At 36.1% G+C, this 25,500-nt stretch overlaps 1 protein-coding gene across 1 annotated transcript in view; it reads left to right on the top strand.

Moving 5' to 3' along the window:
- DNAH5 (dynein axonemal heavy chain 5) overlaps positions 1-25,500 on the top strand; it is a 121,879-nt gene that overhangs the window by 49,916 nt on the left and 46,463 nt on the right. Inside the window, exons 33-50 of the mRNA XM_069853488.1 lie at positions 557-769; positions 1,501-1,725; positions 3,036-3,208; positions 5,013-5,191; positions 7,149-7,336; positions 7,890-8,084; positions 8,750-8,884; positions 9,713-9,820; positions 11,935-12,088; positions 13,359-13,505; positions 15,328-15,569; positions 19,464-19,640; positions 20,107-20,311; positions 20,797-20,939; positions 21,686-21,820; positions 23,419-23,541; positions 24,346-24,559; positions 25,166-25,389. Coding sequence (XP_069709589.1) covers positions 557-769; positions 1,501-1,725; positions 3,036-3,208; positions 5,013-5,191; positions 7,149-7,336; positions 7,890-8,084; positions 8,750-8,884; positions 9,713-9,820; positions 11,935-12,088; positions 13,359-13,505; positions 15,328-15,569; positions 19,464-19,640; positions 20,107-20,311; positions 20,797-20,939; positions 21,686-21,820; positions 23,419-23,541; positions 24,346-24,559; positions 25,166-25,389 — 3,180 coding nt within the window. The remainder of the gene's footprint in view (positions 1-556; positions 770-1,500; positions 1,726-3,035; positions 3,209-5,012; positions 5,192-7,148; positions 7,337-7,889; positions 8,085-8,749; positions 8,885-9,712; positions 9,821-11,934; positions 12,089-13,358; positions 13,506-15,327; positions 15,570-19,463; positions 19,641-20,106; positions 20,312-20,796; positions 20,940-21,685; positions 21,821-23,418; positions 23,542-24,345; positions 24,560-25,165; positions 25,390-25,500) is intronic.

The following is a 25,500-nucleotide window of genomic DNA, read 5'->3' as shown; positions in this document are numbered from 1 at the left end:
GTTTTTTTTGATTGTAAGAGAATGTATCCTGTTTGAGTTTTCCTTTACATCCCTTCAAACAAACTGTTTGAAGAGCAATTTTCTTATACCTTTTACAAGAACAAATAGCAATATTTTTTTTTCTTGTGTATGCATACATTTTCTTAGAAATTCACTACCTCCCCATTTGAAATTCCTTTGATGTTCCATAATTCTTGTGGTTCCATTATTTTTGATTGTAAGACTATAAATTTTGTTAGAATATTAACCCATCAGGACAAGGTTTCCTTTATTGCAGCCAGAAAGTGGATTTTGTCATTGAAGCTTAAGTGAAATTCATGAATTGTCAGTGTATTGGAGTTTGTCTCTTTGTTCACGTAACAGTGTTTTGTTTAAAGCCTTTCTACACATCAAAAATAATGATTTGATTTTTTTTTTACATTTCACTTAACAGGTTGGTATAATTTGTTAGTGACCTAAATGAGTTTAATGGAGACATGGCAAGAAAATCAGATAGTTAAGGTAAAGATAACAACACACCGATAAACACAAAATTTTCTTGCTTTGCTTTTATTAGGTATATGATCGTATATTGTCAATTAGTTCACGAGAGGGTGAAAATGTAGAGCTGACTAAACCTGTAATGGCTGAAGGTAACGTGGAAGTTTGGCTCAATTCTCTGTTGAAGGAATCCCAGCTGTCACTCCATCATGTTATTCGCCAGGCAGCAGCGCACATCCAGGAAACTGGTTTCCAGCTGACTGAATTTCTTTCTACTTATCCAGCACAGGTAAATTATTGTTAAATCAGTGAAGAATTTTTCACAGTTAAGTAGCACATTGTTTTTTTTTTTTGTCTCTAGATTCAAAATTGCAGCCAGTATTATAGATGCAAACCTGACATTTAAATTTATCTTAATCACTTCGATGTTTTAAGTTACACTTTACATATTTGAAATCAAAAGAAGATTTACCCTGAAGCCCTCATTAAAGACCATTGAAGGAAGTAGTAAAATTGTGTGTCTATACATTCAGGAGAACACTATCTATTGCTAAAGATTTGGAGCTGAGGGTAGTGCTGAAGGAAAATTGTTTTCTTAAAAAGTCAAGAAGCTTCTACTGTCAGGAAAGCTGTTGGAGAGGGAATAAAGAGTTTCTGAATTATGGGAAAAATATTTTAAATTGAAGCATTAATTATTCACTGATTAATTATTAATTGAATTTAGAAAGTATATTAGTTATATATATTATTTTTATATATGCTGTAAATTATATTGAACAATTGTATCTGTGGGGCACTGCAGACAGTATCCACAAAGCTGAAATGTGGAATTGAATATGTGTTTATGACTGGAGTTGGGGCACTTAAAAAGGAAGCATGGGTTGAATGACCTCTATATGGATGCGTGAAAAAAAAAAAGCAAACTGCAGCTGAGCTGTTTCTTTAGTTTATCTGTGCCTGTAAGTGTACATTTTATGTGAAAGAGAACAGATTATGAAGCATATACTTTTCTTTCCTAAGGTTGGGTTGTTGGGAATCCAAATGATATGGACAAGAGACACAGAAGCAGCTTTGACTAATGCTAGGTGTGATAAAAAAATAATGCGAAAGACGAACCATTTTTTCCTGGATCTCCTAAACATGCTGATAGATATGACAACAAAAGACCTTAGCCCAGTTGAGCGAGTTAAATATGAGACATTAATTACTATTCATGTGCATCAGAGGGACATCTTTGATGGTCTGGTAAGTATTCAAAAATATACAATGAGTTATGAGGTGGTTTCTGTGTGAAATAATCTGAAAGGATAAGAACAAAATATTACTGCACTTGCGAACTCCTGCCTCTTAAGCTAAACATTTAATTTCAGATTTGCAATGATTACATGACCTGGAGTAATATAAAAATGTTAATGTTGCTTCAATCCATGTCTTTGTTTCTCTTTAAGTAATTGAGTAGTTTTTCCACCACAAACAATAGCATAATTTTATAATGCTTTGTGTTTGTCTACTTAAGTTAGATGCCTCATAGCATGATCAGTGAGGGAATTGTTTTTCCTCATACATTGTGTTGCAAGTAATTTGTCCTTTCTCTGGACTACATGATGAGTTTCAAGGAGTAAATAGAGTGCATGTAGAGTTATAGTACAGGAAAAAGTTTGAAGTTAGTTGAAGCTTCTATCCCCTGTGTTCTAATTATACCTAATTATTACTTAGGGGTGTATTTATTTGCTTCACACCTCCTCATGCTCTCACAGGATACTTAAATTAGGAAAATAAAAGCACTTACTCCTTAAGGCTAGCATACCCATTTTCCTATAGGAAGCTCTGGATCTGACTCTGAAATTAAGATGTCTGAGAAAAAAAATTACTGAGTTTTAACCCATTGCCGATAGGCAGGCACCCATCTTTTCATTGTAGAACCAGTTGTTTCTAGTTATAATCGTCTTAAGTAAAGTATAGTTTTTGATACAACCTGCAGGACATTTTTTTAAATCCTGTTTTCATGTACAATTGGACACTTTTGAATTAATCCTTATTCTGTTGAATTTCGTAAGTAGTATCTGCACCATGACACTGTCTTGAAATACCTTTTTTTTCCAATTTGCATGTACTTTCATACAATTCTCATAACTCTGTAAAAGATCAAGTATCACGTTATGTGCTTCCTACTCATAGGTGAAAATAAAATGGTAGGGATGAGTAGAAGAAATGACAGTTTTAATGTTAACTGAATTTAATGGCTTTTGTTTGAGGCTTATGAACTGTTCATTTTTATTTAGAATTTTGGCACATTCATCTCAATTCTGAAGATCCTTTGCTTTAATATAGGTTTTAGGGACAGCAAGAACACTATAGCAATTTTCTTACTAAAAATCAAGATAGGGTCTCCACTATTCTTGTGTCATTAGCTGTTCTTTATGCCTTTAATTGTGATTGCAGTGTTGCCCTTGTGATTGCAGTGTTGCAGATACTACTCAGATGAGATAATATAAATGCAAAAGTAAATGTTATCCATGAATACCACAACCTTTTTTTTCCCTCTCTTTTCTTAGTGTTGCATGCATATCAAGAGCCCTACAGATTTTGAGTGGCTGAAACAGTGTAGATTTTATTTTAATGAAGACTCTGATAAAATGATGATTAAGATCACTGATGTGAGTTTCACATACCAGAATGAATTCTTGGGCTGTACTGACAGACTTGTCATAACACCTCTTACAGACAGGTGAAAAAGACTGATTTTATTCCTTTATTCTTTGATGCCAAACCTAGGCTTTTACAAGAGCAATTTAGTCATTTCTGTTGGATGCATAATAGATCTCTGCAGAGTTTATCCTTCACAGTCTTATCAAAGTCAATAATTTTACATGGAATACATGAATATTTTTATTTCTATGCCTTACAATATAAGTAACTTCTACCTTAATTTCTGTCACGTACTTGTATGATCCCCACATATATGGTTTATGGGACTCTGATTCTTGTCTATGTGGGGCTTTTATACCTGAGGATCAGGTACATACAACAAATACAATAGGCAGGCAGAGATACAGGACAAAAATAAATGTTTGAAGGCAAGCTAATGAAAATGGCTAAGGAAGAATGGACAAGAAAAACAATTTTATTCAACTGCAATAGATCAGAGGTCTTTGATTTAGAACAATGTTGAATGAATTGCGGTCCTTTTATAACAGAGAGGTCTACCTCAATAAGTTTGCAGATGACACTGTGCTGGGCAGAAGTGTTGATCTGCTTGAGGGTAGGGAGGCTCTACAGAGGGATCTGGGCAGGCTGGAATAATGGGCTGTGGCCAAAGGTATGAGGTTCAACAATGCCAAGGTCCTGCACTTAGGACGCAACAATCCCATGCAGTGCTACAGGCTTGGGGAAGAGTGGCTGGGAAGCTACCTGGAGGAGAAAGACCCGGGGTTGTTGGTTGACAGCGACTGATCGGGAGCCAACAGTGTGCCCAGGTGGCCAAGAAGGTCAGCCGCCTACTGGCCTGTATTAGAAACATTGTGGCCAGCAGGGCCAGGGATGTTATTCTTCCCATGTACCAAGCTAGTGAAAGTTCTAGAGCACAAGTCTTATGAGGAGCGGCTGATGGAACTGAGGTTGTTTAGACTAGAGAAGAGGAGACTGAGGGGACACCTTATCACTGTATACAACTACTTAACAGGGGTTGTGGCAAGGCAGGTGTTGGTCTTTTCTCTGAAGTAGCAAGTGATAGGACGAGAGGAACTGGCCTCAAGTTGTGCCAGGGGAGGTTCAGATTAGATATCAGGAAAGATTTCTTCACCAATAGGGTTATCAGGTACTGGAACAGGCTGCCCAGGGAGGTGGTTGTTGAGGTGCTCAGGGATATGGTTTAGTAGTGGACTCAATGGTGTCAAAAGTCTTTTCCAACCAAATGATTCTTTGATTGTATGACACTTGTCTAACTGGAATAAGACAAAGAATGTTCTGTAAGCTGTTACTGGCAACATAAGGACATTGGGTTTTTTTTTTTTTTGCTTTCATTTAGATATAACTGTTAGCTGGTGTTTTACTGCATTACAAATAGAAGTTTTATTTATGAAAATGGGATGCAGTGTATGATCAAATTTTAAAGGTGAATGAGAAAGGAAACATTAGCCATCTTTCATTATACTCTGCAGTATAAAGGAGTTCAGAACTACGTCAGTTAAAGCAATTCAGGAACTAAGCTAACTGAACTGGATTAGGCAGCATCTCTGTATCTGCTTTCTTCCCTTCTTGGGATCTTTCAGGTTGTTGGTTATTGAGGATTATCTGTTCTTCTGCTTTATGGATGAGGAGGTAAACCTTAATATTAGCTGTATCAGAGGCTGAATGAAGAGTTTTCCCTCTTACCAATTGAAATTTTAATTGGAGGCATATAATTTAAGCAGTTTGCTTGTCACCCTAAATGAGACCTTCTTCGTGTAACACACTTGAATAAGTTTCTCTGGCACTATACAGAAAACTTTGTGCTGTGGCCCATTAGGTAATGATAGCACGTTGCTTTTTAGATGTTACATCACTTTGGCTCAAGCTTTAGGGATGTACATGGGTGGAGCCCCCGTTGGACCTGCAGGAACTGGAAAAACTGAAACCATCAAAGACATGGGACGGTGCCTTGGAAAATACGTAGTGGTCTTCAACTGTTCAGACCAGATGGATTTCAGAGGACTTGGGAGGATCTTCAAAGGTGAGATGTGGACCAAATGTAACATATTGGCCAAAAATGTCGACTGTATGCTGGGGTGCATTAAGTGAAGTATAGCTAACTGGTCAAAGCAATGAAGTGACCTCACATCAAGTAGTGTGTACTTCTGGGGTCAGCTATGTAGGAAGCATGGAAAATATAGAATGTGTCCAAAGGGGAGTGACAAAGATGAGGAAAGAACTAGAGGGCATGACTTATGAGGAATGACTGACGATACTAAGTTTGTACAGCTTAGAGAATAGGAAATTGAGGGGTGCCCTCACTGCCGTTTACAACTTCATAGAATCGTAGAATCACCAGGTTGGAAAAGACCTCTTGGACCATTGGGTCCAACCCTTCCTATCTACTACTAAACCATGTCCCTGAGCACCTCGTCTACCCGTCGTTTAAACACCTCCAGGGATGGTGACTCAAGCACCTCCCTGGGCAGCCTGTTCCAGTGCCCGATGACCCTTTCTGTGAAAAATTTCTTTCTGATACCTAGTCTGAATGTCCACTGGCGTAGCTTGAGGCCATTCCCCCTTGTCCTGTCCCCTGTCACTTGGGAGAAGAGGCCAGCACCCTCCTGTCTCCAATCTCCTTTCAGGTAGTTGTAGAGAGCAATGAGGTCACCCCTCAGCCTCCTATTCTCAAGGCTAAATCCTTATGAGAGGGAGGGATGAGGGAGGTACTGATCTCTTCTTTCTGGTGTCTGGTGATATGACAAGAAGGAATGGCTTAAAGCTGCATCTGGTGAAGTTCAGGTTGGATGTTAGGAAAATTTTCTTCACATGGTCAAGCACTGGAACAACCTCCCCAGGGAAGCAGTCAGGGTCCCAAGTCTGTTGGTGTTTAAGCATTACTTGGACAACAGTCTTAGGTATATGGTTTAACTTCTAGGTAGCTCTGTGTGGAATCAGGAGTTTAGCTTGATGATACTTATGAGCCATTTAGAACTCATTATATTCTGTGGTTGTGGACTATGGACTGTGTGAAAGTTACAAATACAAAGAGAATGTTTTTGTAAAGCAAGGCCAACACATAACCAGCAGGTGGTTTTCAGTCTTTTAGTGAATGCAAGTAATTAATATCTAGTTATGAATGTAAAATAAATTTGCACACTGTCTCCAAGAAATAGAAATATCTGAAAACATAAGATGTTTTTTGAAAGGATATGTAAAGACTTTAAAATAATCAAAGAATACCTCCAGAACAAAATGAGAAAGCTGTGAAATTTGTTGCTGAACTGATGGAATGTGGTGGATTCTGATTTCAGGATTTTGTCTCCTCCAAATGTCGAAGTTGAAGGAAGCATGTGAAAAATGATATATATGTTAAAAACAATTGGCACAGCTCACAATTGGCACAGCTCACTGAAGTTAGATGCAAACAAGGTTTCTTTTTAGGCACTTGCAATTGATACCTGTCAGCCATGGCATATGTCAAATTAGAGATCAAGTTTTGACGGTCCTTGAGTATTCTGTTGTTGCAAGTGACTGTGTTAATTATATATATATATAATATATATATTATTTTCCTCTAAACAGCTGAGGAAAGGTGAAGTTCTGGCACAAACTGATACCTAACTTCTGTCAGGGTGAAAGCAACTTTATTGTTCATTTTAATCTGTGCAATAAGCTATTGACTACCTATCATATTTTCATAGACTTATTTTGGGGATTTTTTTGTAGGGGCAGGGGGAACTGGAAAACATTCAAGATACTAAGAGAAGGAGCAGAAATCGAAGAATGTAGTACCCTAGACAAGCTTAAGGATATTTGGAACTTTATGAATTCTTGCTTAAAAAATAATTAAAATGTTCTCCTTGTCCCTTTCCCGACCCTCAAAAATAAATGTATTTTTCTCCTCAAGTAGATTAATCTGTTTTTTGATGTATGAATTGCATGAAAGGGGGGTAACAACAAAATGATCAGATGCTTAGTTGCTTTTCTGTTTGAAGGTCTTGCTCAGTCTGGCTGTTGGGGTTGCTTTGATGAATTCAATCGTATTGATTTGCCAGTACTGTCAGTAGCTGCACAGCAAATTGCAATCGTCTTGACATGCAAGAAGGAACATAAAAAAACCTTTATTTTTACTGATGGAGATAATGTGGAAATGAATCCAGAATTCGGCATCTTTCTTACTATGGTAGGTATTCAGTAGGTTTCTAATATGCCAGTGATGACTGTACAATAATTGCTTCTAACCTAACATCTTAAAACTCTTGCTAACTCTTTCACTCAGCTCTTAGAACTCACTGACAGTTTGAGAACATAGAGTATTACTGCAAAGACTGTTTACAGGGTCTTCTTTCAATGAAATCGCGCTCACGCAATTGATGAATGCAGACACCATTGTAAATATGAGTTATCTCAATGTCAGATTACTTCTGCATGCAACGTTCTGGTTCCCAAAGTATGCTTTTTGCTGGAGGTACGGAAAAATATAGGTAGAAATAGCCAGTAAAAACAGGACCGATAAGACAAATACAGATATGTTTAGGTCAACATTTTCATACCTCATGGATATAAGAGAGGCTAAAATGCTGTAGAGTTACAGTATTAGATCTGCATAGCTATTCATTTTTATGTATGATTTAATGCCCAAAAGCTCTTTTTGTCTAACCAGATTACACATTCCTTTGCTCATTCTTCTGTTTGTGCAAGGTGCAGTCAACTTCAAAACCTGTTCTTCTCTCCAGAATCCAGGATATGCTGGAAGACAAGAACTTCCAGAAAACTTGAAGATCAATTTCCGTTCAGTGGCTATGATGGTTCCTGACCGTCAAATCATAATTCGTGTCAAGTTGGCTAGTTGTGGTTTCATTGCTAATGTTGTACTGGCAAGGAAATTCTTTACGCTATACAAGCTGTGTGAAGAACAACTGTCAAAGCAGGTGATTATTTTCATATGAGGTAAATTATCTTAGGGAAAAATTATATGTGATGTCACAATTATCTTTGTGGAAAGAAAAAAGTGGAAAAGTTTACATTCATTAAGTTAAATGACAGCCTCAGTTTAGTAGTACAAACCTCTGCTGTCCTGGAGGATTAACTCCTGCTATAGGTTATTCGTACAAGAATGGGACATTTCACTTAAAACAGTACTTGTTATGAAGATTTAGCTTTAATGAATGGTGATGATAGGGGCAAGTAACGGGCTTATGTACGAGTTTGTCTTATAGAATAGATTGAGAGGCATTTGATTTTTGCTGCCCATGCTTGTTTAGACGTCTCTCAAAATAAAGTCAGTTTACTTTCCAAGGTCTACAGAGAATCCAATATAATACTGCTGGTTTATTTCTTCATAGTCCTTGGGAACCTTATCTTGGTTCAAAGACTTGTGATTACATTTCTTTTTTCCCCCAACAAGTACAGTGACAGTTACAGTTTTCTGTTACAGTTTAGTAAATAGTAGCAGAAGTGGGGAACAAAGCTGCCTGTGGTCATACAGCCAAAGACTAGTTGTTGGATATTGGAAGGCATTTGTGCCACATAGAGATTACTTGTTTTATCCCTTCTAACTTGGTGAAAAATTTCCCAAACTTTGCATATCTTTTAGGTGCATTATGATTTTGGCTTGCGGAATATATTGTCAGTACTACGTACATTAGGAGCAGCAAAAAGAGCAAATCCCACAGATACTGAATCTACCATTGTCATGCGTGTGTTGAGAGACATGAACCTGTCTAAACTAGTAAGTTCTGAGGGCCTGGTAAATTGATTAAACTGCACTTTGGAGCTACATGATTTTTTTTTAAATACAATTTAAGTCTGTAAAGGTGATCACTAGAAGATTTTTACACTGAAGCTAGCTTGGAAATGTTCCATTCTCTGTATGGTCTTCGGTACTGGTTTTGGCTGGGATAGTGTTAATTTTCTTCATAGTACCTTGTGTGAGGCTGGAGAGGGAGGAAGCAATGACCTGTATAGTGCTTGGCTACCTGGTTAGGTTTAAACCACAAATATTTGAATTGTTCAAAATTTTTCTTACGGATTTCCTCTGCTGCTTATAGAAATATATGACCGATTAGAAGTCTACATAGTAACCTCTTTAGAACCTTTCACCTAAAGTATTCAGTCACTCTTTTGAAATAATCTGTTATTTGTAGTAATGAGTACCATCTCACCTGTCTTCAATAGTTAACAAAACCTCTCCTGTTGCTGATACTTCATCTCCTTTATTTTTTTTTACACCTTAGACAAATAGCATTTATATAGACAATAAATTATTGCTAGTATCTACTTAAATAAATTCAGTGTGTATGTTAGTGGTTTATTTTCATTAACCTTTGATTATTAGAACTATCACATGATCTCCTTCTGTTGTGTCCTGCTACAGTCTTCAGAACCTAGAGAGTTACTATAGAGGGTTCCTTAGGTTTTAAAATATTACCTTAGCTCTGCAAGGTAATATTTTACCTGCTCTGCAAAGAGCTAAGGATTTTTTTAAGATGCTAGAATAAATAAAAACAGGTTTTAATCTGGTTGGTTTTGTTCTCCCTCCTGCCCTGATTTTCACTAGATTGATGAAGATGAACCCTTATTCCTGAGTCTAATTGAAGATCTGTTTCCAGATATCCAGCTGGATAAAGTAGAGTATCCTGAACTGGAAGCCGCCATTGACAAACAGGTAATGTTTATCTTGATCTGTGCTGCTGGCACAACTACCATGATGTGGCACCTAAGAAAATTATTGATGTTGAATCTCCCCGGCTGTAATAAATTGTTTTACTGTTTAAAGGAAGAGCAAGCTTTTCCCTATATCTTTACCATTGACATGTTATTATTAACCTTATTCTCAGAAATGTTCACTGAATTGCTGTTGTGGTGTCCTATGGTTTTCTTGTGAGTCATTTATGGTGACCAGTTTGAAAAATGCATGTATATATGAACTTGCCTTATGTGACCCAGTACTTAACATTTTTATAAAATCTAACAATCAAACATAAGCTTGAGAAAAAATTTTACCTAAAATGGCATTTTATCTATTTCATCTCCCATTAGATATTTTGGAGCATTTCAATAGGGCCAACTTGAGAAAATCAGAGGGGTTTAAAAGGCTAATCAAGTATGCACCTTAAATGATCACCTCTATTAAACTTTAATCCAGAATTTCAATAATTTCTCAGATAATCATGTATTAGTTCAACAGCGTTAACAAACTCAAGAAACTCATCAACAAACCCCAAAATGAAAAAGTGAAAATCAGAAGTGCATTTCTGAATAATTTGAGTATATGACACTTCACTTATTTTTAATATGATTGAATACAAGTAAAGAGGTCTACTGGCTTTCTTAACAAGGAAGAATTAAATCATCAGCTAGTATTTATAAAACTGTTTTGCTTTCTGTAGTTATACAGTTGAGTTTAAAAAGGACTCAAAAATTAAGCTTTTATTAGGAAAAACTATAAAGAACTTGAATCTTACACTTAAAATTGTCATCTCCTAATAAATTAAAAAGAGGTTTTAATAACATGGTGTTCATAGCTTTACTGTTGGTGATCCGTGAAGTCAGATGCAGAAAGTATCTACCCTTTCATCAGCAAACCATTATCACATGCTTGCAAGAAGGGTATAAAGTCAGCCCATATGGAAGTAGTTTTGGAAGCTTGAAGAGCTTTTGGCTCTTTTAGACAGCTTGACTGGTTTGGTGTCAACTGTGAGAGTTGTTAACATGTAAACGGTAACAGAATTTTGTCATGTATGTAGGAAAATGGTGCATCTGATGTCTTCACTGTGCTTTGCAAACTCTATTGCTTCAACAGTGGTGTTCTTCATGGAGACGAAGAGCTGATGGCAGCACGCGCTTCATGATTGCTGTTGATGAATTAATCTTGTGTTGCTTTCTGTCCTTGTCTTCCTTGCAGAGAAAGATAAATAAGTTGAACTGACATGAGCTTCTATATACGAGTGATATAGCAAGTGGTAGTGCCAGTTCCATTGTTCTAACTGACAATGTGACAGTAATTGTAAAAGCTGAGGTTTATCTTGTCAGGAAAAAGCTAGTTCTCTTTTTACTGATATTTTCTGATTTTTTTTTTTGTGGAAGACAATTTAAAAACAGAAATCAGACTTGAGCTAAAATATAATTGTTATTTTGAGAACTTCACTTTCATAATGTGATCCTGAGTTTTCAGAAATTTTTTGACTGTCAGAAACACTATGCTATGAATCTCTAAGAAATATTTCTAGTTTTCTCTACTGTGCAGAAACTTTCTTGTTTACTTCCAGCTGAGTCACTTTCACAAGCAAAAGCAATACCATTGTAGTGAGATATCGTCTTTAAGCTTGCAACTAGTAAACAGTAGTAAATAGGCATATGGTATTGGATTATAAAACATTGTCTTTCCTTAGAAGGATGATATTAAAAAGGTACTCAAATGTCTGTACACTGAGAACTATTTAATAAAATGTTTCACAGAAAGACCTTTGGCTAATGTAAGAAACACAAGTTGTCATCATCATAAAAAGGCAGCATTTTTGAGTGGCGAGTGAAAATGCTGAGTGGGTATGGAAGACATTGCTAGTAGAAGAGTTTCTCAAATTCTTGTCTTTCCCTTAAAATGATGCTTTAAATCTATGAAGAGCTAAAAAAATAGTCCTTCTTTTTCCAAACAGTTTTTATGTACACAAAAACTACAAAAACTAGTCTTCTGTTGAACATAGATTATTTTTTAATTTTAAAGTATCAAATTATATTGTGTACTTAAATAATAACTTGGTTTTCTGTCACTATCTATAGGTGGAGGAAGCTGGACTTGTTTGTCATCCTCCTTGGAAACTGAAAGTTATCCAACTTTTTGAAACTCAGAGAGTAAGGCATGGATTGATGACATTAGGACCTAGTGGTGCAGGAAAGACTGTTTGCATCCACACTTTAATGAAAGCCATGACAGGTATGTGACTATTTATATTGTAAAGTGTTACTAAACTGTTATATAGCAAATTTTAAATCATGTTGTTTCTTCATAGAAAGCCTCAATTACTTTCCTGTGAGAATGTATTACTGGAAGAATCAATTTGCGTGTTGTGATACTAATTATTGTGGTAGTGTCTTTTAAAAGTTTAAAAATGTCTGATATCCATAGTCGTATAATGCACATCCTATTTTTGATATTTATGACACTTGCATCAGAAGATTGAGAAAGAGGAGTACTGTTTGGGTAAATAGCTTGGACAAGTGATTAAAGAATCTCCCATTTTTGGCTGAGGAAGTGCTGAAACCTTGACCTAATCATAAGTATTTAGTCCCTTTTGAACGCAATTCACCAATTCACAAGCCAAAGTCTTTATCAGTAGTATAAAATAAGTGTTTCTATCACTTATTGCTTCTAGTTCATGGTTTAGACAGTGACAGAAACTTCAAAGGTATTATATTTGTGTCCTGGCTGGACACTTGATGAGTGTGTGGTGTTGTCCTCTGTATGATATTCTGGCGTAACCTCATGAAATGTAAAACTATGTGATTTGCCTGGCTGGCTTCTATCTTACATGATAGTGAACTATGAATGTAACTAAGATTTTGAGATAAACCACTTGTTTTAGCTCCTTCTTTCAATGTCTTATTTCTGGCTCCTGATTAGGTTTTAAAACTGGGCTTTCTAAAGATAACTGGCATAAGACTTTTAAGCTGTTGTTAATGAGGAAAATATAAAGATTATATGATCATGGTATAGCTATATTGAATGTAGCACGTAAGAGACTTCACGGGGATGTGCCAATGTGATATACTTCGCCTGCACCAAGATGCATGTAAATGCACAATGGGGAAAACCAAAAAAAAAACATCAGTCACATACGGCAATTGTCATTGGGTTTTAAAAAAGTGCATCCAAACCAAAAGCTTTAAAGTTCTATTGTTTGATAAGCCTTCTAAATATTAAACTAATCCTTGAATAAATTTCATCTTGCTGCTTTTCTGTTCCTGATATGAAATGTGACTTTACTTTCAGAAATTTCAGAAGTTTGTTCTACTTTAAATTTTGATGGCTTCAATAAACAAATATTGAAGTACAGCAAGAGAAAAATTTCTCAAGTAAATATGCAACTTCTTGTAATAGTGAATTAATTTAAGCTGTATATTTGGTTGTAATGATTTTGAATTTGTCAAAGTTCTCTGACTCTTGAGAAGAAATACCAGAACTAACTGATGATCTCCCCTCATAGATTGTGGACAGCCACATCGTGAAATGAGAATGAATCCTAAAGCTATAACTGCTTCACAAATGTTTGGTCATCTTGATGTGGCAACAAATGATTGGACAGATGGAATATTTTCTACACTCTGGAGAAAAACTTTAAGAGCCAAGAAAGGTACAATGAAAACCATTCCCTCCAAAGCAAAACAAGCTGCAGGATGTCTCTGTAAAGCATACTAGCAGACTTTTTTTTTTTACTTATGTGGAAACAATGGATTATACCTGCAACAACTTATGTCTGCAGCATAATCTCTGTTCTAAATGGTTTGTGCTCAAACTGTGTAGTATAGCAAGTACAATTTCACTGAATTTGCCGATCCCTCTCTTTCAAATAATAGGCCCTTCTGTGGAAGAAAAATGAAAGTAAGTCAGTTCCCCCAACACTGGTATATTATATTATTATTTTGGTGCTGTCAGGATTTCTACCTCGTTTCCAGCTGCCATAGGGCAGCTGTAGGGTATGAGTCTCATTTATGTCATACCAGCTAGCCCTGCACATACCATAGTCCATCTCAAATGGTGCTAGATAATTCCAACCTAGTGATTCTGTGATAATTCTAGTAAGGCAACCAATTGCTGCCTAAAATTATGCTGGAACATATGCTTTGACTGCTATAGTAATTAAGAGAGGCCTTGATGGTGTGGTGCTAGATGGATTCTTCCTTATTTGTCTAAATATTAGTATGTGATGGTTTCATTAGTCCTCAAGGACTAAAGAAAAGAAAAATAGAGAAAATCCTAACGTTTGTTGCACTGTCAAATTTCATACAAAAATTCTTAGACTTTAAGGACATGGATACTTTTAATATAGAAAATAATTTGGATTTCTTTTTTGGGTTTTGCTTCAAATCTAGAAATCTAGTACTCTGGAGAATATGGGTTAGCAGTAACTGCTGATTTTTCTGTTTTTCCTCTCAACACAAAATGTGAATTAGCACACTCATGTGACTTCCTTCAATTTGCCATTTGCAACACTTTTGCAATGTCTCTTTGTGAAACTAATTCCAAGCCATCTTATGCCTGAGATGTTTCCACTGTAGCTATGAAAGCCGCCAAATATAAAACTATTTGCATCAGAGATGAGAATGTTTCTCATCCAGAACCTTCTTGGTTCATACCTAGCAATGTACTAAGCCACCTAGACCTAGATAGTAAGGACTTAGTCTGAAGGAAGATGAGAGTGGGACCATCTCTCATTAAAGGGCCACCTCGCAACACACAGCAGGGCTGGCTACTTCCTAATGGACTGGGAGCCAGAAGCCAAGGGAGGAACCCTTTCCAGCCAGGCCCTGTTGCTCAGTACCTCAGTAAGGTGAGCAGAACAAACCTAGAGGCTACTATGAAACAGAGGAAGGCTTTAAGATGTCATTTCTGTTACTAAATGGAAGGAGCTGGGAAGACTTCCAAGGGAACTGGTTTGAGTTTACAAGCAGGAAAGCAAGAATAAGAATCTTCCTGTAGTGGACATCTTTTACTTATGAAAGCAAGCATGCCATTTGAGAGAGTGATTTTTCAAGTGTTTTTCATTTAATACCACTGCATTTACACAGATTCTTTGGAAACAAATAAACTGTGGTTTTAAATAGATCTATAGTTTCTATCTTCTTTATGTTTTTTTATGTAAGTTTAAATAACGTAATTTATTATTACATTGAATACTGGATCCATAAAACTGTTTCAGGCTATTACAAACTGCTGACTTGTGCTGATGACACTTTATATACTGAGTAATGGATAATTATTATCAACGGGTGATGAAACTAACTCCTTAATGGAAACTGAGTGACAGAAATGGTAATTGTATTAAAAGCTGAGGTCCTAGCTGTGTGTGTGAATTAAGTATTAGTTCAAAATTTGTTTGCAGAGAGAAGGAACTGGTCCTTGAAGAAACTAATACTTCTTTCATAGGTGTTTTTATCTGTTATTTTGGATTATAGGTGACCACATTTGGATAGTTCTTGATGGTCCAGTTGATGCTATTTGGATTGAGAACCTTAATTCTGTCCTAGATGATAACAGAACTCTAACACTAGCAAATGGAGATCGGATACCTATGGCACCAAATTGCAAAATAGTATTTGAACCTCATAATATTGATAATGCTTCTCCAGCAACAGTTTCAAGGAATGGGATGGTATTCATGAGCTCATCAGTTCTCAGCTGGAGCCCTATCCTTGAGGTACAATAGCTAAGTGTTGATATATTGAAAATATTACTGGTTGCTTATAGTTTTTACACTCTATAAACTTACAGGTCAGTGTTTAATACAATGACGTTTCTGGTAGTTTATTCAAGAATGACTATAGAGAGAATTACTTTATTGCCTTCTCCTGAAAACCTGGTTGATATACGTTTCTTTGGTATAATCCCAAATTAACAATCCTTTATATGGGCTTTAAACTTTAATGTTAAGATAGGAATTATTTAATCTTCTTGTTTATGAAATTAGAACATTGCCCATGCCTTGTAGCATACTTAGCAATGTTTGCAGCCTCCAAAGAACAAAACTTCACAGGTTCCTTTGAGTTGACTGAATTTTTCTGTCCTCCTTTCTAGAAAATAACACATTTACATTTTAAAAAAAAATTAAAATGAATATTTCAGTCTCATTTACTCATTTAATTTTCCAAATCAAATAGAATACTCACAGAAAATACAACGAATGCTCATGTAAACAGTCTTGCTTAACTAGCCAGATGAAAATACAGTTGGCTTTGTATTAATTTTCAGTTGTTAGTAGTTGAGGAAGCCTTTTGTAATGATTATCGTAGAATCATAGAATAACCAGGTTGGAAGAGACCCACTGGATCATTGAGTCCAACCATTCAATTACATTCAATTACTCTGTATTATTATCAGATTTTTTTTTTAACCTATAAATCTTCTCATGCTTGTAAGTCTTGCATAGCCTGCTTGTTTATAATCAGATTCCTTGCCCATGAATCTCCAGTTTGTCTGGCAATGGAGAAAAAATTGGCATGCTATGGGGCATGGTCTGTGGCACTACTTAGAACAATATAGCCTATTAGCATATTACAGGTTTCAGCATGGACAGAAATCTAGAGGGAGACAGTACACTGCTGTCCAAAGCCTGAGTGGCAGGCTATGCCTGGTGCCTCTTCCTGGGGTTGGAGACAGTGGAGTCCCCCCTGAGGGGAGCGTGCCCTGGGCATGGAGTTATCCCATGAAGGAACTGTGGGAAGGGGTGAGAAGATTTGTGTGTCTTTAGGAAAGATAAACAGACCAGCAGGATCTTTGTAGAGACACTGCAGAGTCAAGATACCTAGCCCTGTATTGGAGAGTGAGAGAGACTGTGTTCAAAGCTTTGGTGAACAGAAGCTATTAAAATGAGGAAGGCTGTAAGCTTGTGATTTCTGGCAAGAGAAGTGAGGTTCTTTTTCCACCTGCCAATCTGAAATGGCAGGTCACCTATAATGCCCTGATAGTAGGTGAGAAACAGCAAGATCCACTAAGGGAGACATTAGAACCCAGCTTAGCCTTAGCCAATTAAGAAGAAAAAGAATGTGATTGTTGCCAGAGACTCCCTCCTGTGATGGAGGCACCCATGTGCTGTGATTTGTTGCCTATGGATGTTTGCTACTTTCAAAGGACTAAGGGCTACTGCAGCAGGTTGTTATCATGCTTATTTAGTAGTGCCTAGAGCCTTTCCCTTTTAGAATGATAAATCATATGGAGCTGGCTGTTCAATTGCAGTGAGTTAGAAACACTAGAGAATAATCCTAATTAATTTGATAAGCTTCTTTGCCAAGTCTGAAAGGTTTGCATTCATATTCATGTAGCGGAAAAGTATTTAATAAGTTTCCTATAAATTTTGCAGTTATTGAAGTTTTATCAATGCAAATACATGCAGTCAACACGAGTGTCTTATGTATATTACTGCAAGGCTTTGCTTTATTTATTTATTTTTTTACAAAAAACCACTAAAATGGATATTTGGAAAAGTGTAAGTGTAAATTATGTATCTAGGACAGTGGCTCCCATGAGATTCCACTTATGTTGTTCCTTTCTGTACCTCCTGATGTTAGGTTCTCACAGCTCTGCCTCCTTGCATTGGTTAGTTTGCACACAACAATATCCTGAACATTTCAGTATAAATTGAGCTATAGATTCAGCTGAAAAGATTGCAAAAAAAAAAGCATTTCATTTTGCCTTATCAGTCATGATTTACCTTCTCACTTTAAAGTGATATGCAGACTAAATTTACTTGTGTGGAAGTAAGTGTTGCATGAAAGTAGTTTCAGTTAGTCCATAATGTTATGCTTTTTATTTATTTCAGTGATAGTAACAGTGAAGAGTAAAACACATTTTTTTTTTTGCTTTTGGATAACACAAAAAAACTTACATAAATTTCAGCCATGAAGCAAGCCTTCCAACCCCCCAAAAAATTGCTATAAAATTGCAATCTGTAGTTATTTATCATTTGAGCCAATAACATTTAGTTGGTTTTATTTTGGTGTGGTTTTACTTCATGAAAAAAATATCTCGATGGCTCTTTCAGTGTATCTCTCTTTAAATCTATTGCTTAGTCCAATATACTGTGTATTCCAGCAGACCAAGGTAGATGTTAATCTCACATTGTTCAGTAGAGGATTTCCTTACTTTTGTAGTAGAATTAAATGGAGTTTTCTTTCTTTAGTTCCTAATTCTCAGATCCTGAATGAAACACAGTGTTTGTTGATATTTCAGAAGACCTTTGAAAAATAATTAAATACAAACACAAATAGCTCAGGAAGTATGTGTTTGTGGATCTCAAAATTTTGATGTTGCTATTCTTGTCTAACTTGCTTCTTGTCTAACAGCTGTTACAAAGTGATCAAAGGTATTTGTTCTGTTACTCATCGACTTCATCTACAGCAAAAACGTCTTACCAGCTTTTCTACTTACCCCTAATATTTTCTGAACAGCTGGTGAAGTTCTGGATATCTTTTTTAAATAGTTCTGCCTTTAGCACTTTTTTTTCCACCTACCTGTTTCTAGAAAGCTTTTTTACCTATTTGTAATCAGTCCCGTAGTATATTTACTTTGAGCAGTGAAAGACAGATTTGCAAAAGATTATGAAGATAGAAATGTAAAAAGAATCACAGAGCACCAAATAGTTGAGGTTGGAAGGGGCCTCTGGAGATTACATAATACAACACACCTCACTCAAAGCAGAGTCAACTAGAATAGGATGCCTCTGACTGTGTCCTGTTGAGTTTTGAGATGGAAGCTTCAGAAGCTCACTAGGAAGTGTGTTTGAGCACCCATTCAACAACAGCCAAAAAGTTTTTTCTTATTTTTAAATGGACTTACTTGATTTCAATTGATGCCCAGTTTTAGTTTGCATTGTACGGAAGAACCTGCAAGTATTTCTGCTGATGAGTGTATTTCTTGTAGGAAATCAATCCATGGGATGTAAATGAGAAGCATTCCGCTGTAAAGATGAGAGAAAGCTTCTGAATAACTCAAAGAGGCAGGTTACTACTTTGAGCTAAATGCATCAAAGGACAAATCTTGTTCTATGATCTTGAGAACTAGGTAGTTTTAATTAGGTTTGTTTTTTCAAGCATTATGGATACTGAGATGCCCAATAAAAACATTACACACCCCAGCAGACGTCCTCCCCCTGAAATCCTAACTGTTTTTCTGCAAATGCCAGATGTTTCTGGGGTACCCTGTATCAATGCTATAGCAATGCTAGAAACTAACTTTGTGCAGAATAAATCAAACTTGTTTCAGTACAATGATGCTCTTTCTTTGCAGAGTTGTTGTATACCTGAAACAGCCATTGCGAATAAAAAAAAATATTTCAAAAGGATTATTTTTGTGCTGTTGAAAACTTTGAGGTGCTTTTTTTCTCCAGTATCCATGTTCAACACCCTGTAGGAATTATCCATACTTGGCTAAAGTCTGACCTTCTGCTAGCCAAACCCCACCCAACAGGCCAGGAGTCTGGGCTCCATAAAAAGAAATCAGCTCCTCATGCTTGCAGGACCTTTTGAATTCATAGAGTTGAATTTACTGACACTTGCATTGGGAACTAAATTCATTTTCTCACCATACTCTGTAACAGGGATTTTTGAAAAGATGTTCCTTCCAAGAAGCTGAAATTCTACGTCAGCTGTATTCTTCTTCATACCCAGACTTATACCGCTTCAGCATTCGGTCTCTGCAATGGAAGACTGATATGTTGGAAGCCTTTGTGATTATGCAGAGCATTAATATGCTGCAGGGCCTTATCCCACCTAAGGTAGTGTGGATTTTTTTCATGTTTACTTGATCTAATGGAGATAATTATAAGTCATAAGGTTATATAGAGAAGAGATTCTTTGATAGCTAGTAATATAAATGAAGATCAAGGTTAGAGAGGAATGTCTTCTTTTCCTTATGTATGTGCCCTCTTTCACATTTGGATTTGATGTTAAGCACTGACGTGTAATGTGCATCAGCAGTTTTCTGCCTTTCTTTTGGGGTGGATTGTTATGAGACTAAACTAGAACTTAAACAGGTCAGATAGTGTAATGGGTGATTAGAAGTGATATTTACAGAGTGCTTTTTCTATATTTTGTGGTTTACTTGATATTAATTCAGTTTGTTCATTGACAAAGATCTCAGTAAATTTAAATGTGACTGAAGACTTTTAACTTGATGTTACTAATGATTATTGAGTAGAATTTTCAGGCTATTGAAAATTAAAACTTAACTCAATCTTTCAGGAGCAAGGAGTGGAAATGACTCCAAAATACTTGGAAAGGCTGTATGTCTTCTCTCTTATGTGGAGTGTAGGAGCATTACTAGAACTGGAAGACAGATGTAAAATGGAACATTGGCTTCGAAACCACACAACAATTAAACTTGATCTTCCCTGCATCCCAGAAGGCAGTGAAGACACCATGTTTGATTATTACGTGGCATCTGATGGTTAGTAACCCAGCTGGGTGGCATGGGGTAAAACTTAAAAGTAATTTTAAAATTGTGCTTCTTCTAGAGAATTAATTAATTCCAAAGCTTTCTGTAGCTTACGTTCTTTTGTGTTGCTTAGCAAGTTTGTTCTACGGCTACACTTCACAGACAATCTTGTTTAAAGCCTTTTCCCTGTTTTCTGTGAGAAATCAGAGTACGGATATATTTCTACTGAGATCTGCATGGACTTTGTGTTGATGAATTGTCAGCTGACAAAAAATAGACAAGCCTTGTCCTCGTCATAATTTATGTAGGGAAGAAGAGTAAGTCTCTTAGATACAGCTTGAGAGATACTATCATTGTATACTTTTGTTCTGAATTTACAGAGTGCGATTCCTGCATGTGAGACAGAGGCACTGTCAGATCAGTCAGCTCAATGGAATATGAAAGAAATGCCAATGGCATGTATTTCTAAAACATGAACTGCATTTCTATGTCATTAGGTAAATGGATGCACTGGAATACACGTATTGAAGAGTATGTATATCCCAGTAGCAGCACTCCAGAGTATGGCTCCATTCTTGTGCCTAACGTTGACAACGTGAGAATGGATTTCCTTATTGAAACCATTGCAAAACAGGGCAAGGTATTTTTTCTGTATTTCACATCTAAATAGTTCTAACAATATGCAGGATAAAGGTTTTGAATTAGAAGAGATATATTATTGAAAAGGAAGAACTTCTTTTAGTATAAAATGATGATTCCAGGAGCTACATTGATGCAAATATGCTTAAACTCTTGAATACTCTCTGCTTCCAGATCTTTTTGTCTTTCTCTCACCCATCCTTTCTGTAGTGGAAATAACCATAATTACAGCTGAGATCAGGTCAGAACCGAAGTAATTTTTTTTCAGGTAGCTATTGGAGAGGGGACAGTATGCAAGGCAACAGAGTGCCAAACTGTTCTGATATGAACTCTGTCCATATGTGGCATCTCAGATGTTTTTTGCACCTGTAGGTTATACAGCATGTACTTCAGCAAAACTGTGTCAGATAAGCAGGATATGGTAAATAAAAGAAGCCATTGAAATCTTTCAGATGCTGAGGCTCTAGATGATACGTTCTTTTTCAAATAAGCAACACCTTTTATGAATAAACCATTCTTTGTTAGTTAAATCATGCTGACTGACATGAACTTGCAGATATTTTTATCTTGAGTCCTGCAAAAGTCTGAGACATTAACTGTTTTGCTTCCACACATCCCTTGTTGAGACTTTTCTTTACATAACTTATCTAGTTCAATTTCAGTTTAAAAGCTAGATGGGATTGCTCAGGCTTTGCCAAGACACTTTGCTCTTGTGTTTTGTCTTATTTCAGTATTGTCTTTGTCTAGGCTGTCCTGCTAATTGGTGAGCAAGGAACTGCAAAGACTGTTATCATCAAAGGTTTTATGTCAAAATATAACCCTGAAAGCCACATGACTAAGAGTTTGAATTTTTCATCTGCAACTACTCCATTAATTTTCCAGGTATAGTAGTCATTCACTTTCTAGTACAATGTGACTGGATTTGAAGATTATTCTGAGAAATTGCTAGGAGGATGCTGCTGAAAGTGGTTTATTTAATTGAAAATGACTGCGGAAACAAAAAAAGCACAAGCTCAAAAGGACTAAGTATCTCTAACACATGATTTAAGAATTCTGAAAAAACCATGTTCTCTTCAGCCTCTTTGGTAGTTATTGAGCTGTTCTTGGACTATTATGGTAGCATGCATATTATTTGCTTCATCACATTTAATGTCAAATATATCAGTTCTCACTAATTGGGTAGAGATGTCAGTGACTTCCCTCAGATTTCCTTAAAAACTGTGAGTAAAATAAATACTACCCACAAAAATCTGTAATAAAAAGTGTGCTGCCTGCAATTTAAATTTCAGTAAGTTAAATTACTCATTAAAAAAGTAACATGTGTAGCACAGCTGTGTCTAAATAGAACTATGAATACTTAAATCCTGAACTGAGGTACTTTGAATTATTTTTAAAACCTTCTGGCAATATATGGGAAATATTTTTAGTGTGGTTTGGTATTCCAAACGCAAGCACTGCGTGTGCTGTAATCAGAAGTGCTGTCTGTGAGCTTGGCACATCATCTATCATCTGACTGTATAGTGCAGTAGAAGCTATTAACGTGTTTAATATACAAGTGTGTAATTTTGGTCTTATTTTCCTTTGTATTTTTCCTTCTATTGATTGAGCTATAGAAACAAAAAGTAGTGTTGATACAGCTTTTATATAAAATAGATAACAAGTTTATTGGTAATAGATGACAATCTCTTTGATGATCAAGACGTTTGAAATGTGTCTTGTTGTGCAAGTTGAACAGTCAAGTCTCATGTAACAATCTAGACCCAAGTATTGTCTCTTATGACAGATGTGCTTTTAAATTACTTTGACTTTCTAAGATCTTGGTCTAACTGATGCCACTTTTGTAAGAAGGCTTTCCAAGCTACTGTACAATGACGTAGGCACAGCAGAAGAGTGCAGATTAGATTTGCACTAAAGAATAGCTGTGAACGGATAAGCAAGCTTTCATTATTATAAAATAAATAAAAAGTGGACTTTAGGAAGAACTAAGCAATGGAAAGATGATGGGAAGAAAAGTAGTGATAAATCTACTGTTAAGCAAAGTTATTTCATCAAGTCTATATAGGTATGCGAGTTTAGTTGTCACTGTATGCTTTTCTGAAGTTCATTGATGTCTGCTGGAAAGGTCTTCAAGAATCATGTCTTTCAGATCTAATAGTTTATTAGTTTAATCTTCATTGCTAGTAATCATCAATTTCAATGACGAATAAAATGAAAGAAATGTTTGAAATGGTTTCAAACTCATGAAAATATTAGACATGGTTATCTACTCTAGACATTTATTATATCTGATACCAACCTGATGCTGTATAATATATGTCAGACATTCCAGCTGAACTACAACAGTTACCTCCAGTAGATGCGTTGTGTAAACCTTCCTTAGTAAAATTCTGCATAACAAACCCATCAATATCTTTAAATAATCGAATCGTTAATGAAAGGAAGGACTCTTTATAATTGTGCTACCAATTGCTTTTTAACAGCGTACAATAGAAAGTTATGTGGACAAGCGCATGGGTACAACTTACGGTCCGCCTGCAGGCAGAAAGATGACAGTCTTCATTGATGATGTGAATATGCCTGTAATAAATGAATGGGGAGACCAGGTTAGTTTGTGAAAGAGGAAAAAGGCTTAACTGTAAAAATAGCTTCTCTTTGCAATCAGGCAGTAGAGGGTAAATTTGATGTTTAGTGCTTAATTTTTAAAGTTTTCTACAAGAACTCATCTAGTTCTCTATCATCATGAATTAATTGAAAAATATACTGACTACAAGAAGCAGTTTTGAGTATTCCTTAAAATATGCATGTATAATTTTAATGTTTTGTTTTTTCTTAATTAAAAAAAAAAGAAAAAATACCTTGGGCACAAAAATAGTTGTAGCTAACTGGTTTTCTGGACAATAAAAATACTGTGAATGCTGAGAGGTAAGAACTGATGTCTTTGCTTTAGAAAAAATAGAAGTAATTATATAATTGGCAAGACTGTTCTGAAGTATATTTCTTTAGAAACCAATGTTAGAATTTCTGGAGAAGCATGGCTGTATAATGTACTGTCTGTGAGATGTTTTCAGCTAGTCATACAGGAAAGCAGGAGATCTGATTATGGGTAAGGAAAGGAATATTAAATTCCTTTATATGGAGGAAATTCTATGTGTGCAGCTTGAAAAAATGTGTTTGTGGTTCTTACACATCAGAATATTTGTCAGCAAATGCTGAAAAAAAATGGAAAGGAAAATCTGAATAGACTTATTCCTAGCAGTGCATTTTTCTCCTGAAGAAAATAAGCAGTGATTTTGGGGATAAAATAATGATACACTCTTTAATAGTTTATTAAAGTATATAAGGATTTTTTGGATTTCGTTTAGCTGTATGTGTAATATTCTATTATATAATACCTGGTTGTTTTACAGGTCACTAATGAGATAGTTAGGCAGCTGATGGAGCAGAATGGACTGTATAACCTGGAAAAACCTGGTGAATTTACCAACATTGTGGACATTCAGTTTCTGGCTGCCATGATCCATCCTGGAGGAGGTCGCAATGACATTCCACAGAGGCTCAAGAGACAGTTTTCTGTGTTCAACTGTACTCTGCCTTCTAATTCTTCCATTGACAAGATTTTTGGTAAAGGCAAATTAGCTTTCTATCTGTCCCATTTTTAAAAAATGACGGTTGATTTTTCTTTATCTGTCTATTTATAAATATTATGATTAGGATTGAGGCTTAATCCCCTTCTGATTTTCCTACCAGCACATTTTCTTTCAGTAATCACTCCCTACCTTCAACTTCACCAATCTGTAAGTTTTTCAGGTCCAGTGATATCCCTAAATCTGTTGGTATGCTAAGTGTTAGTAAGAAGGCTGTTCCTAGTTTTACTAACAGTGCTGGAGAGTTGCTAAGGTGCTACTGTTGGTAAGAATGAGTGACTAATGCCTAGACTTTTACAAATGACAGGATCATATTGATCTCAGAGAAGAGATTAGCTATCCTTTTTTTTTTTTTTGGTAGAAAAAAAAGAACACTTTTAACAGATGTACTCAGTGAGCTGGTGGCAGAATGGTGTTAAGACCAGGTGCATCCAGATTTGAAGAAAGACTGGAAAGCCATTTCAACAAATCAGAAAAGTTTTGGGGATTAAAAACAGAAAAAGAAATTTAAGAAGATGTTATCTCTTGGTGTTGGACTAGTGTGTCTTAGAAAAGACTTCCATTTGGAAACTTTTTTTCACAGGTGTAATTGGAGAAGGGCACTATTGTAGTGAGCGAGGATTTTCAGAAGATGTGAAGAAAACAGTAGCCAAATTGGTTCCACTGACACGCAGGCTATGGCAGATTACCAAGCTAAAAATGTTGCCCACACCAGCCAAGTTCCATTATGTCTTCAACCTTCGAGACCTCTCAAGGATTTGGCAAGGAATGCTGAACGCTGCATCAGAAGTGATCAATGAAAGAAAAGTAAGTGCAGCACGTTGTTGGCTTTGTTATAATTACTGTAGCAAAAAGGATGAAGAGTCTAACTTCTTAGCATTGAAAGTTGGCTTTAGAAAAATATAATTCCTGACTGAA

The sequence above is a fragment of the Phaenicophaeus curvirostris genome, chromosome 3 (genome assembly GCF_032191515.1).
Source record: "Phaenicophaeus curvirostris isolate KB17595 chromosome 3, BPBGC_Pcur_1.0, whole genome shotgun sequence".
NCBI classification, from domain to species: domain Eukaryota; kingdom Metazoa; phylum Chordata; class Aves; order Cuculiformes; family Cuculidae; genus Phaenicophaeus; species Phaenicophaeus curvirostris.
This window is presented reverse-complemented; position numbering and strand designations above follow the sequence as displayed.